Source organism: Xiphophorus maculatus, chromosome 4 (genome assembly GCF_002775205.1).
Source record: "Xiphophorus maculatus strain JP 163 A chromosome 4, X_maculatus-5.0-male, whole genome shotgun sequence".
Classification (NCBI taxonomy): domain Eukaryota; kingdom Metazoa; phylum Chordata; class Actinopteri; order Cyprinodontiformes; family Poeciliidae; genus Xiphophorus; species Xiphophorus maculatus.
In genome coordinates this window covers 23,601,191-23,614,652 of record NC_036446.1, presented here as the reverse complement: position 1 = coordinate 23,614,652, position 13,462 = coordinate 23,601,191, and the positions used below count along the sequence as shown (strand labels likewise).

The following is a 13,462-nucleotide window of genomic DNA, read 5'->3' as shown; positions in this document are numbered from 1 at the left end:
TTTAATCAGTAATCCATGAATTCATGATTTTCTGGCTTGTAAGCCACAGAGCACAGATCCAAAATTTCTCTTAGCAACCTTTCAAAGTGGGCAAGACGAGAAAACATTCGATTTAGTTACAACAGATGTGTGTTGATCTTCATATGTGGCATCTTCTGATTGCTAAATCTCCATGACAACCATTATCTTTGTGCCAACTGTTTCTAGGGGGCCTTCAAGGAAAATACATAAGAAAAACATATCTGCCATATTTGCTAAACCAATAGCAAATGTCAACTCATATCAGCTGCCTTGGTTGGATGAGATAAAACTTGAACTTTTCATTAAAAAAACGTTTCAGGTGGATCGGGCATAAAACAAAAGATGTGGAAAAGCTCCACTGTTTTCTTGCTGCAGGATCTGTGGACCTCCTGGGATGTTTCTCTGCAAGGCAAGATGATTTCTTTAAAATGACACATTTTAAAGAAGTTCCAGATCTAAATACTAAATAAAAGAGTTGGGAAGACCCAGAACTTGAGAGAATCTATTGAGATTCTGCAAAGAACGGTCAAAGAATTCAACCATCTGAAATGTTGTAAGACAATAAAACACTGTCTTATTGGCAAATGTAGGTTGTGAAAAGTTTTTGACAATTTTAACAAAAACTACTCTTAAGTAATGTAGGGTTTTTCCTACGGAGAACCTGTTTTTAAATGAAAGATTGGGCTTTTTGAACTTTTTTTTTTACAAATTTTATACATTTATCTACTCAAACACATATTTCAAACCCATATTATATGAGCAGGAATTCCTTTTTTTATTTGTACAAATAGATATAAAGTAAAGCAGTCTGGAGTGACATGTTTAATTCTGATAAATAAAGAAATTTTGCAACAATAACATTTGCAGAAAGGTGAATCCAGGATTTTAGTTCTAATTCTTTTACCAAAGTTGAAGATTTGAAAGGGAGCATCAATTCCTTTCATGACCTTAGCCTTCATTCATTGCTTGTTTCAGATCGGAGGGAAGAGCTCCAACAGTGACCAGCCTGATAATATCTCAGGAATGTCAGTGAGTAGCTCTCACTTCTACAGAAGCTCAGCATGACATCACCATCAAGTAAAATCTGTTCCTTTTTTGTGTTCCTGTTATGGGTTTGCCTTGCGAGGATTTAACACAGCTTAAATAGTTTGACCCAATAATCAGGATGCCTCCTGGCTGCCTGCCTTTAGAGGATCTTCATGCAGTGGGGGGAGATCCTGAGGTAAACCCAGGACTCCCTTGAAAAATCATCCATAGCACTTAAACTATATAAACCTTTTGTCCCTTTCCAATCAAATACTTTTATGTATTTCACGGGAGATTTTAGGTGACAGAACGACTGTCTGCAGAGGCTGTAAATAATAATTTAAAAATAATAAAAGCTGAACAGAGTAAATCTCTATTCACACCTGGAGCATTTCACTGATGGTGGATGTTTAGATTCCCCTTCTGGGTCAGATGAGCCACTGCACAGAAATGGAAAATAATAGATAGATATAATTCACCTTTATACATGAAATAGACCAGTTTTTAAGAAGGAAAGCTAGAAAAATATAAAAACAATTAGTAAAATACTCAAACAAATTATATGCTGAATAATAATTTCAAACATTACGCGCATGTGGCACTAGTTATATGTTGTATGCTTGTGATGCATTTTAGTGCAGGATTAAACATTCTGGTTATAACTTGAAAGTAGCAGAGAAATCAACTAGTAAAACAGAGGTTAGATACACAGTACAGTAAAAATGACGTTTGGTTCTAAACCCCAAACCTTAGATAAAATGAATGTGTATTTAACATCGCTACTTTTTAACTCTAATGGACTCCGTCTGAGTAAAGAAACACATGAAACGAACTGGAATTTAAAGCACTTAAAAATAACAAAAGTTGCGAAAAACCTTAATGTGCAGACAAGTTATATTTAGTATATAGATTAACAATTTATTAAAATGCCCAACAACAAAAAATGTAATAATCTGAGAGTGAATACATTGTTTTTGCACTGAAGCCTCAGCAGATGGTCAGGATGAGTGCGAGCACAGGCAGGAAACCGCGAGTGGATCTTGGCAGATATTTCCTAGAAAAATAGTTTGAGGAGCCCCAGGTGCAGAGGGGCTGAGCACAGAAGCAAAACAGGTTCTGGGAATTTGAGGAACACACGAGGTCCAGTTTACATGCAGATCAATCCAGATTCTTTGGGGAGATAATGTGTGTATATTTACAAAACGATGGGTAAGTCTGATGAAGTAATAAGAGGGTGAATAGTTTTGTGATCTAAAGTAAACAACCACATCCCGATGTGTGTGAGCAAATGGGAGCGTAAAGTTTTTACTGACACCTAGCGGTTTGAAATAAGCATTACGCCTTCACAAAAAACGCTACAAAATGAAAACCTATGATTTATATATAAGTTTATCTTTTTTCATTTTAAAAGTTTTTCATGTAAAGCCCATTGATTTTAAGTCTATTATAGAATAGGTCGAGAAACAAACTACAACCCAAAACTACCAGACGTCCGTACTGTTTATATCCAACAACGTCACAAAACATTTTGTTTTGAACTTAGACAGGGTTGCACTTGGGGTTATGTAGATTTTCAGGAATTGCATCAATCCTTTTATAATTTGCTTGGCTATTCTACCTTGACAGATTAAAAGTACTGGGTGAAAGATAAAAAACTTCAGTCAGGAAGAGCAGCACTTCTTATTTGTTACATGTCTGCAAGCCAGATATTTATGAGACAGAGAAAATAACTCTCTAGGGTGTGGTAGCTCTGAAAAAAATGTGTAAGCGCTACAAAGACTTAATCCTGCATAGTGACGGCAAGTCTCCCCCCGCCCCCAAAATAAACTCTCTTTGGAAATAGAAACTATTTATTTGACCTGTTGGGATACTTTACCATCTTATAATAATCACAGACTTTGTGATTACTAAACGTTTTTGTGGTTTATATAATCTACAATTATCTGAAGTGAACAAAATAAAATAGTTTATTTGAAGAATGCATGATTCATTTTTTTTTTTTTTTTTTTTTTGAATGAATTATCAAGAAGGTTTTGGAGTTTCATGTTTTATGTTTATCTGGTAAAATATTACATACAGACAGGAGCATGGACAGACAGCAACTTTGGGACAAAAAATGTTTTTTTTCTTTTGAAAGACATCTAGATATATTTTTAAGGGTTAACATTGATTTTATTGAAAGCCTGCAAAGCTTATATAACTGGGGTGGAAAATCATTATTGAATATGCAGCTGCCTACTCACCCATTGTGCAGAACTGCAGGTTTGTTGACGTTACAGTGTGTGAAGGTTTTGCATAAACCAGCCAGAGAGACGTTGGAGAAAATTCAAAATATAGTCTTAATTTATTAACAAAGAAAATCCAAAAATGATAAATTGGGCCCAAACTGAGGTCAACATAACAAAGTACAACTCAAGGGGTAACAGAACAAACTCAAGCACAAACTGACCTAACAAACAAGACATGAGGGGAACTTAAATAGTGGCTGATCAGACCATTAACACACACTAGGGGGTAATTAAACACACAAAAACCTAACAAATACTGGTCAGAAAATTACTAAATCTATAAATAAAATAAATATCAGAATTTAACTAACTTTCCAAAAGAAGAAACATTAAATAAATGGTAAAATTAAACTAAAGACCAAATTTCCCCCTCTCCTGGTGAACAAATGGAATGGCCCGCTGAGGACGTTTGACACCCATATATGGACACCAATCAGCTGGAGCTCATCTCTGATTTTCAGCAACGGGTCCAGAGGAAACTGGTAACTCAAAAGAAAGAAATTAATTTGTTATATTTAACAAAATATACAAAGAACTGACACATAAAGTTAACTAAAGAGTCAGACTATTGAAAACAAATTTAAAGATAAAAATCTAAACTACTCACTAATCAATATATAAAGTAATATTAAGGGAAAACAGGAAACCAATAGTGTCTGTGTGTGACAGTCGGGACAGCTGTCACACAGTGAACTAGTTCAATCCTTCGATGCTATATTCAAATTGTACTGAAGATGCCTCAAATGAATCTCATATTAAGAAAACAATATTTGAGTCTAATATCTTCAACCCCAAGCTTGTGTGAGATTCTTGTGTTATACTCACAAGTAAATAATTTTACTGCACCACACTCTCCACAATAAATTTTAAAAGAACAATGAATAACAGGATCTAATCATTTAATTAAATTGAAATAGCAGTTATTTGTTATTCCTTTTCTTTTTTTATCAGAGCTGCTTGTAGCTCGGCATCTTCAGTTTCAGATTAGTGGTAGCAGCAGAGAAGCGTAGTCCTTTAAATTTGCTTTATATTGTCATGAGCTAAGTAGTTATATTTGTGTCTCTTGTGTGTGGTAAAAGTGTGTAGCATATTTTTACAGCCATTTGTTTATAGATTAAATTAGTTCTTGATGGACAGATAATTAAATAACTTAAATAATATTATGAAATAATAGTTTTAAAGACGAAACCAAAACATTTAGTTTTGGATTTCGAAAATTAAATGTGATATTATGTAGAATTATATCAAATATAATAGATTTAATAAATTATTTATCTTCTTATTTCTAGTTTTAATAACTTAATGACATTTTTTCACAATTATTTCATAAGTTGCGTCTTTATTGTAATTCTGCTTCCCTCTTCACTCTCCCGGTGGAACTTCCTGGATTTACAAAATTATGTGTCAATGTATTTTTTTTTTCTCCAGAACAACGGATGCATAGAGAAACTAGCTGATGTTATTTGTACTTGGAGGTTTTTCTTACATATCACATATTTATGTTCCTGCTTTTCCAAATTTGCCTTTGTTTTACTTTCCAAGAGCTGATAAGGCGCGTGTGGGGGAATTCAGTTCACCTGTTTACGTCACAGCCCCGGATGAGCTCACCTGTTTCGGGGTGTGGCCAGAGGCGAGCTCAGTATCAGCCACAGGCGCAAGAGGACGGGAACTAAACTTTTTAGAGTGGAACGATGATTAGCTGGTCTTAGGTCGAGGTGGAAACAAAGTCTTAGCTTTGCTTGTTTTTCAGAAAGTTTTTAACATTTGTGGCCTGGTCGAAGTTTGAGTGAGCATTTTTTAGTCGGTGGTTGTTTTTCTGGTGTGTGTGTGGGGGTGTGTGTGTGTCTATTTTATCATCATGTGGAGAATACTTGCCGCAGTCCTCCTACTGTCTCTTCTGAAAGGTAAGTGACACCCTTTTGCTTTCTATCTTCGTAGTTTATTAAACCTATTTGTATATAAATTGGTTATTATTAGTTTATTTCGAGTTAAACCTTCTGAAGTGAAGGTATCGGTCACGTGACGATGTTCAATAGATAAAAATGAAACTATTCTTTTGAACAGCCTATGTTTGGTATCCAGTCGACATTTGCACATTTTATTTGTATCTAAATACATTTGTTTGTTGTTACTGTTAACATTCATTTTCTATCCGGCCACCCTGTTGCTTCATTAGCTTCAGGTCCAAAATAAAAGGGGGAGGGAAAAAAAAGGGTTTTATAAACAATGTTTACAGGTCACTGCTTCCCGGCCCAGTTTACTTTTAACCACTTAATTTTAAGCCAAAAGAGTTTTAATTCCACTTTTTTTTTTTGAAAGATGTGTATGCAGTTTCACTGAGAGTCATTTCCGGTGTTTGTGTCTGTACTACCCGTCTTTCTGGTTTTGCCAGTCTGAAATGACCTCCTTGTTTGGAAGAGAGGCCCCGCACACATTGCTCGACGCCAGCCGCTTCCAAAGGAAGGACAGCCCAGTCCTCTAAATCAGCTTCACCTTTTACGTTGGTTTTGATCTGAAGCTTCTTTAATCTGTTCCTCCACAGAGTCAGCTTGTATTCAAGTGACAGTTTCTGAGACACAGCGCTCCACAGCTCTGTTCGCCTCAGTGATCATCAACTGCGATTACTCCACGTCTGCAAACCCCAATGAAGTTCTTGTCACCTGGAGGTTCAAGTCCTTCTGCAAGGATCCTGTCCTGGAGTTCTACTCCACAGGTAAAGTAGATCTATTTCATGTCAGAGAAAACAGGTGGTGTGTTTGGTGGCGGTGTTGACATTTCCTCCCAACCTACTTCCAGTTCATGCCTGCAATCAAACCAGTTTCGTTCCCATGTACTTTAGCAATGTGAACCAGTTTATTTCTTTCAAATATTTTTAAAAAAAATCAGAGCTAAATAAATAAACTTTCACACTTATGCTGCTTTTTGTGAATATTTTTATATGGCATGCTATTTTCTTGGAGTGAGCTTCTTACCCTTGTTCTGGCAAGTTTGTTCATATAAGATATGAGCGACCACAACTCCTGATGAAACTAAAATATCTCCCAGTGACATCTTGCTAAAACTTGAGTCACATGTCCACATTTTCTGACAGTAAGCCATGAGCAGATTATGATAAATGACTATAATTGGTTACCCGGCAGTGGATAAAGATTGTAACAATATGGAAACAGGTCATCTTGAGGTTGACTTCTTCTTTTTGTAGCTGAAAGAGTTGAGCACAAAACTGGTAAAGGGGGTGAACTGATGAGCACCCAGTTGTTTTCTTCTGATGAAACAGACAAGGTTGGCAAAGTGTTATTTGTTAAGACATGAATTGATGCCTCATCAAAATGCTAAGTTAAAATTTGTTATCATGTTTCACCCTCACGTAGAAGATAAACATGATGCAGTAAAGGCCACAATGCTTCCCCCCCACAGGAAGCCGTCTTAGTTTACCTGCTGTACATCATTGCACATAAAGCTTCCTGACATTTACCCAAAATTAACTTCATTTCAAGTAAACATCAAACAAACAATGTTCCATGTTAATCATACCACAGTAGAGGAAGCAGGTTTCTTTCTTATGCTTGTGTGTCAGACCTAAACAACAGTTGCGGTTAAAATATTTGTGTACAAAATATGTAGCATTTTCAAAGACAGTGGTGCATCCATTCACCAGGCGTCGGTAGCTAACGTATCTTAATTTGGATGCCAAAATCTGCACCAAAAACAAGTTAATGTTGGACATGCTGCAAATTTTACAATTGATCTTTCATGGAACTAGATTTAGGACAAGAAGAAAATTACAAGTCAAGAAATTATGCTACAGAGCATGAATTCAGAGTGTCAAGTTGAATATAACACTCCTGTTCAGTCTTGAAAAGAGCGAGTCGTCTTTTTATGTTTCTCACATCCTAATCAATACGTAGAGTTTAAATTATGGGAAACAATCGGTACTTGAGACTCAGCTCTTTGTTTTTGAATAAATCTTATCTTCTGTTCTACAGGTATACTGAAAGTCAATCACAAAATCACTATATTTGTAGTTTTGTATCAAAAATGCTTCAAACATTTGAAACTTGAGTCTGAAAACGTCAGGAACCCTTGGAGCACACACAATTGAATAAGTGAAACAGTTATGACTTAAGCCATGCCTCTGTTTTTGTTTTTAACAGGGTACCAGTCTGCTCTGCAGCTGGGACAGGACCCGGCTAACGATTGCCAAGACAGTCAGCGGACAGTTCGAGTCGTAATCCAGAAGAGAGGAAGCAATGAGCCGATTCTGGGATCTGAATATCGGAATCGAAAGATCTCGATACAAAATAGTGAGTCCACACAAGTTTCTATAAGATGTTTGATTTCAGTTAGGAGATTGCTTTATCATCCCACCCTTTTATTATTTTGCCCAGTCTTAAAATATTTTCACTTAACTCAAACTATTGCGAGGTAATGGGTATCAATAAAGTCCATTTTCTTCATTGAAATTTAACGCCATTCTTCATCCCATACTCGTCAATACAACTAATGTGAGAAAAAAAAAATGTTTCAAACAGGCGGTTTTATCCAGACAACCGGACTTTAACATTGATGTACGTTTGTGTGTTTTTGCACAGAGGCAGACTTGGTGATAAATGAGGTGATGTGGTGGGACAACGGCGTTTACTTCTGTGCTGTTGACGCTCCTGGAGACACCACCGGCGACTCGGACAAAGAAGTCAAGCTCATCGTCTACCGTAAGAAACGGAGAACGTCAACGTCTCAGCCGGGATGGTTCCTTCTGTAGCACAGTTCACCCAGACGCCACTGTTTCTTCTTCTCTCTCCTAGATTGGCTAACAGTGCTGTTCATCGTCATCGGGGCCCTCCTCCTGCTCTTGCTCATCTGTATTTGCTGCTGCCAGTGCTGCCCGCAGATTTGCTGCTGCTATGTCCGCTGTCCCTGCTGTCCGCAGAAATGCTGCTGTCCTGAAAGAGGTAAATGTTGCATGATGTAGCCATCAAATGATTTAGTAAAGTCGTATCCCAAACAGCATAGCTATTGCTACTTGGAATATGCTGTTTGCCTCATTTTATTTTTAAAGTTCTGACTTATTTTGAACATTACCTTTGTTACCTTTCAGCCGTTATGCAGCATCGCATGATGAAGGAGGCTCAGAGGGCCATGGCTCCGTGGATGAATGGACAGCAAGTTTATGCACCACTGAGCCATGTGTCCTCACAGATGAACCCAGCCCTCTATCCAGGTACACAAACAACTTATCTGCTTCTTCTTCTCACTGATTCTAGTATTTGGTTTTTTCCTACTTCTATAGCAAATGGGTGTCTTATTGTTATCCGTACAATTTAGAAACACAATTTTAAACAACTAAAATTGTTAGTTGTTGGGGTTCTGATCAGCATCTGTGTTCTGTGAACAAGCGGTGGACATTTATCGTATCGTCATTGTAATTTTTTTTTCTCCTTAAAAGAATGTTGATTTGTCATTGCAATGATACATTTTATCGCAATTTATCATTGCAATCATTGATAAAAAGCTATCAGTGAGGTTTGGTGGTGGGGTAGTAACTTAATTTGGCTAAAGACTAAACTGAGAAAATTAAAACTGTGAGTTCACTTTAGCCCATTTGGCCTTTGAGGCATTATTATTGATCCACTAAGTTTCATTCAAAAAGGGAAAAGTTTGACGCTAAAACCTATCAGCTTTCTAATGGATGTGTACTCTCCTTTAACTGTTCTGTGTTTTGTTTTGTTTTTTCCTCTCTAGGATCTGTCTCTGGGAAGAGCATCCCTCTAAAGCCAATGCCCCTGCCCACCCCTCAGCCCATAGCTTACAGCATGCCCCCTCCCAGTGTCCAAGGCACCCATGTTTCTGCCAACACCAATCACATGCTTGACTACCTGGAGAACCAGGTGCGAGGAATAGATGTCACAAGTCCTCTTCTACAGGTATATTCCCCATATTAATGCTTAACCTCGAATATTTAAATTACAACTTTATGTGTTGCTGTTCCTGTGAACTTTGATTCATTTTCTTTGCTTCTTTTTGCTTTTTATTTAGAAGCTAATATAAATTATTACAAATTAAATAACACACTTTGATTACATTATCACAATAATTTTAGCATTTAGCTTTTTTGCAGCTGATAAAATATTAGATAAAATATTATTTAGGTATTGACTTGGCCTGAAATTCACTGCATGAAATGAGACTAGATCACTGTCCATAATTTTAACACAGATTCATTGCTACTGACATGCATGCATCAACGTAGTGCTTCCTTTAAAAACATTAGTTCGGGTGCATTAATTGCTCCTTCGACTATTCCTATTGTGCTCTAAAGAAATCACCACCCACTGTTTCCATTCCTTTCCACATGTGCCTCAGTTTTCAATTGTTGCTCATTTAGGACCTATTGATGTCAACGTACAGTTAGTAGAATTAAAAGTTCAGTAGTTTGTAACTATAGATATTAAAAGTCCAGGTTTAACATCCATGGCCTCAGACTTCCCTAGACGTTTTGGTTTGGGTACCTCTATGATCCTGAGAGCCATGTTGTCCAGGTCCGTTTTTTTGTTGTTGTTGTTGTTTCCCACGTAAAAAGTAGGAGTTGGATTTATTTTATACTGTAGGAATTATCCCGGCATGATTATCTGTAAGCTTTGCTACTGATGCAGAATGTAATTTTTATTTCCCCCCCACTTTCTTGGATTAAAGATCTTGTTCACAGTTCACATTATTTAATGCTCTTGTGCATAACTGAATACATTTGTAAGGTGAAATAAACTGATATTTTTCTTTTTCTGCCAGTCCGTGCCACCCTCGCACATGCAGCACATGCCTCCTCCTCCCAGGCACATGCCTATGAATGTCCCATTTTCCCCGGGGGCTCCCAGTATGATCTCCGCTCTCGATGACGGTCCAATGAACCGCCGCGTCATTACAGTTCCGCCGATCAGGGAGAAGCAGTCAGGAAGACCCCCTGCACCCAATACCCGCCCTCCCAGCTCCAGCGAGAGCAACCGCAGTGGCTATAGCCGCTACGATGAGCGTGGGGCAACAGGCGGACGGCGTTACCCCTCTCCAGCCAGATCTAGAGGAATTCCCCGGAGCTACAGCGAGGAATCCCTGGACGGGAGAGGTCACAATAGATCGAAGCCAGGCATGGATCGGCCTCGCTCCCGTTCCAGGGATGATTTGTTTGATAGCAGGTCCAGAGGGGACTACTCTCCTCCAGCAGCAAGACGCTCCAGGGGATCGTGGGACTCTGATGATGACTCCAGCAGCAGGAGAGGAGCAGCAGGGGGTAGAAGAGGAGGAGGAGGAGGCTGGGCTGACAAACCTCCCAAGTACACAGAATACGAGCCAGGACAGAAACCAGGACCGCGGAGGAATGAGTACTCTGTAAGGCACTCATTGTTTAAGTAAACACAGAAATGATCAAAATAGACTTGATGAAATGTTTGGCTTGCCCTCACACTTCTGAAGTGGGTCTAAAGTGGTTTTCTCCTTCACAGGACAAAAGTTCCCGGAGCGCCACCAGTATTGTCATCTAAGCTGTCCAGCAGGGAAACCATTTCTGACCTCTCAGCAAACGTGCACAACTCATTTGCCTTTTCTGGCTATGGGTAAACACTTAAAAAGAACGACGCAACAGTTTTTTATTTTTCATTTAACTTTTTTGCCTAATTAGATGGAAAGAAGATGGAAATCTATTTGAAAGACTCAACGCAGCCTGTAAAGTGTGAAATACTGCGAGCTTCTAATGGTTTCCTTTGTTTAATATTCTGAGTAACACTCCCCTCTGCTGGCTTGCTTGTGTGCTTAAAGTACTCTGAGGTAGCAACGGAGTCACGGCTTACCGTCGGTGTAATGTCAAGTAAACCTCAAGTTGGATGTTTTCCTGGTAATATTATGATATTAAATGCTTTTGCAATTGCAATCAGGGCCAAAACTAACTACAGCTGTTACATTAGACCTATTTGAACCCTTCATAATATGAAAATACCCTTGTCCACCTTATGCTTAAATTTATAAGTGTATTTTTACATCTGCTGGACATCTTAAAGTGAGTGTAATGAATATAATTTTTAACGTTTTGAAGGAAGCTGTGCCACAAAAAGCAGTCGGGGTTATTTTTGAACATATTTGTAAATCTTTGTGGAGGCGATAAATTACATATTTGCACTTAGTGCTCACTTGAAAAAAAATAAATAAATTAAGCTTTGTGTGTAAATAAGTGATGATTTTGAGCGATGTAGGAGACACTCCAAACTTTTTTTTTTTCTTTTTTATAGTTGCACGTTATGAACATATGGTTGCCTTTGATTTCTCTGTTTCTTAAAATCATGTACAGTTGGTGTGAATTTATTAATAAACTCTATACCTTTTAGGTATCATTGTTTTCTGTCTTGAAACTTAACAGTTGAAGAAAAATATTCTGTCCCTGTCAATGTGCTGATATTGTTCTTGATTGAAGGTAAGGGATGTATTCTATAGATGTTTTGAATCATTTGACAGATATTAGATGTATCACATCACCCTCCCTAGAATAATATAAAATTGTTCCCACATATATCATTTAGAAAAAGATACAAAATCTTAACTAGCATTGTGACAAAAATTGTCTTGTTTTGGCTTGAATCTATAAAATTACTTCACCCTGTTTGTGACTGAAATCACCACAACATTGTTTAAAACTGGCATGAATAAATATTCAGCTTCACGAAATCAGCTGTAAATTCAGTTTGGAATAAAGACTCCCTTAACAAAATATTCACTATATTTCCCTGCAAAAGAACCTCCTGCATATACAATCAAATGGCACAGTTGGTTCTAGTTTTTATTCCTTTTTTTTCCATCAGCTAGTAAATTTCAACTTCACCCACTAAGATATATCAGAAAATGGTGATATAAAGCGACACAAATGATAAAATCGAAACATTTAAAGAAAGTTGTAACAATAAATGTTTTCTAACTTATCCTTACAATGCCACAGCAGTCGCACAAAGAGGTAAATGTATTATGGATACGTTTAAGAATGCCTGAAAAGCTAATTAAATCCCATATTTTTTTACATTTATTTATTTTTTTCTACTAGAACGACTCTACATTTGTACAGTTCCATCCTCCCTTTAACTGTTTTCATGGATATGATGCCGTGTGCACTAAGGAGTAGCTGACTTTCAGTGTGTCTCAGTTCACGGATGGATGGTTGTCTGTCTTATTTATTTTTCTGCCGCTATTTATCGTTTTGCCATCTCTGTGGCTTCATGGATGAGAGGAAAAACAACCTTGATTTCAAGTGTTCCTGAACTCTGTAAACCAGAACAATATTGTGTTGATGATACAAGGAATAAACCTGATGGGCCGTTTTGCGCTTTCCTTTGATCTCCAGCTCATAACTCATATCTGTCAAACTGTGCCTGAACTGCGACTGTGCAGATGTAGCTTTCAGGAGTTGTGATGCATCAGCTGTGACTGAGCCTGTTCATTTTGCCCACTCATTTATGTGAACAGCTTTAAGCCTCTTCTTTTTTTTTCTGTCCTTCCGTTATGTTATTGTGCCATTACAACTAGTGTGCTCCATAAAGTACATAAATACTGCTCTTTGAAAAAGCCTCTCTGAGCCTCCAAGTATTTTCCCTCACGTTTGCAGGTGTGAACGTTTGACTGATGCATGTACAAAGGAAAGTCAGTTCAGCTTGTTTTTCCTCAAATACCAGTCTTAGTAAAAAAAAAAAATAATAATAATAATCTAACAACATTTATGTTGGATTTTACAGTTAGGGGGTCAGGGCATGCATTAGAGTATATGTGTTAAGCTCAAGGCCCGGGGCCCAAATCGGCCATTATTTTTTTTTTTTATGTGGCCCTCATAAAATAGGAAATAGGTCTTTAAAGGAAACAGCCTCACACAGAAATGCTATTTTATCAGCCAAATCAAAGCAGTTTTTGTCTGTGTAGTGCCAAATATATTAAAAGATGCTCAGTACTATTTAATTTTAACAAATACCAACAGAATGCATTTGTTAATGTTTTAACAGTTTATTAATGTGGTAGTTTTATCAATAACATTCTGCAACGGCCCTTTGAGAATATTTGTGACCTCGATTTGACCCAAAACGAACATGAGTTTGACACACCTGCAT

The 13,462-nt window shown here is 37.5% G+C and overlaps 1 protein-coding gene across 1 annotated transcript; it reads left to right on the top strand.

Annotated features, from left to right (window-relative positions):
• Positions 1-4,940: 4,940 nt before the first annotated feature.
• Positions 4,941-11,707, top strand: LOC102216914 (immunoglobulin-like domain-containing receptor 1). The gene is made up of 9 exons (XM_023331787.1): positions 4,941-5,239; positions 5,878-6,048; positions 7,490-7,639; positions 7,928-8,047; positions 8,141-8,287; positions 8,434-8,556; positions 9,078-9,259; positions 10,122-10,715; positions 10,829-11,707. The coding sequence occupies exons 1-9, from the start codon at positions 5,194-5,196 to the stop codon at positions 10,865-10,867; spliced, it is 1,572 nt and encodes a 523-aa protein (XP_023187555.1). The 5' UTR covers positions 4,941-5,193; the 3' UTR covers positions 10,868-11,707.
• Positions 11,708-13,462: the final 1,755 nt, after the last annotated feature.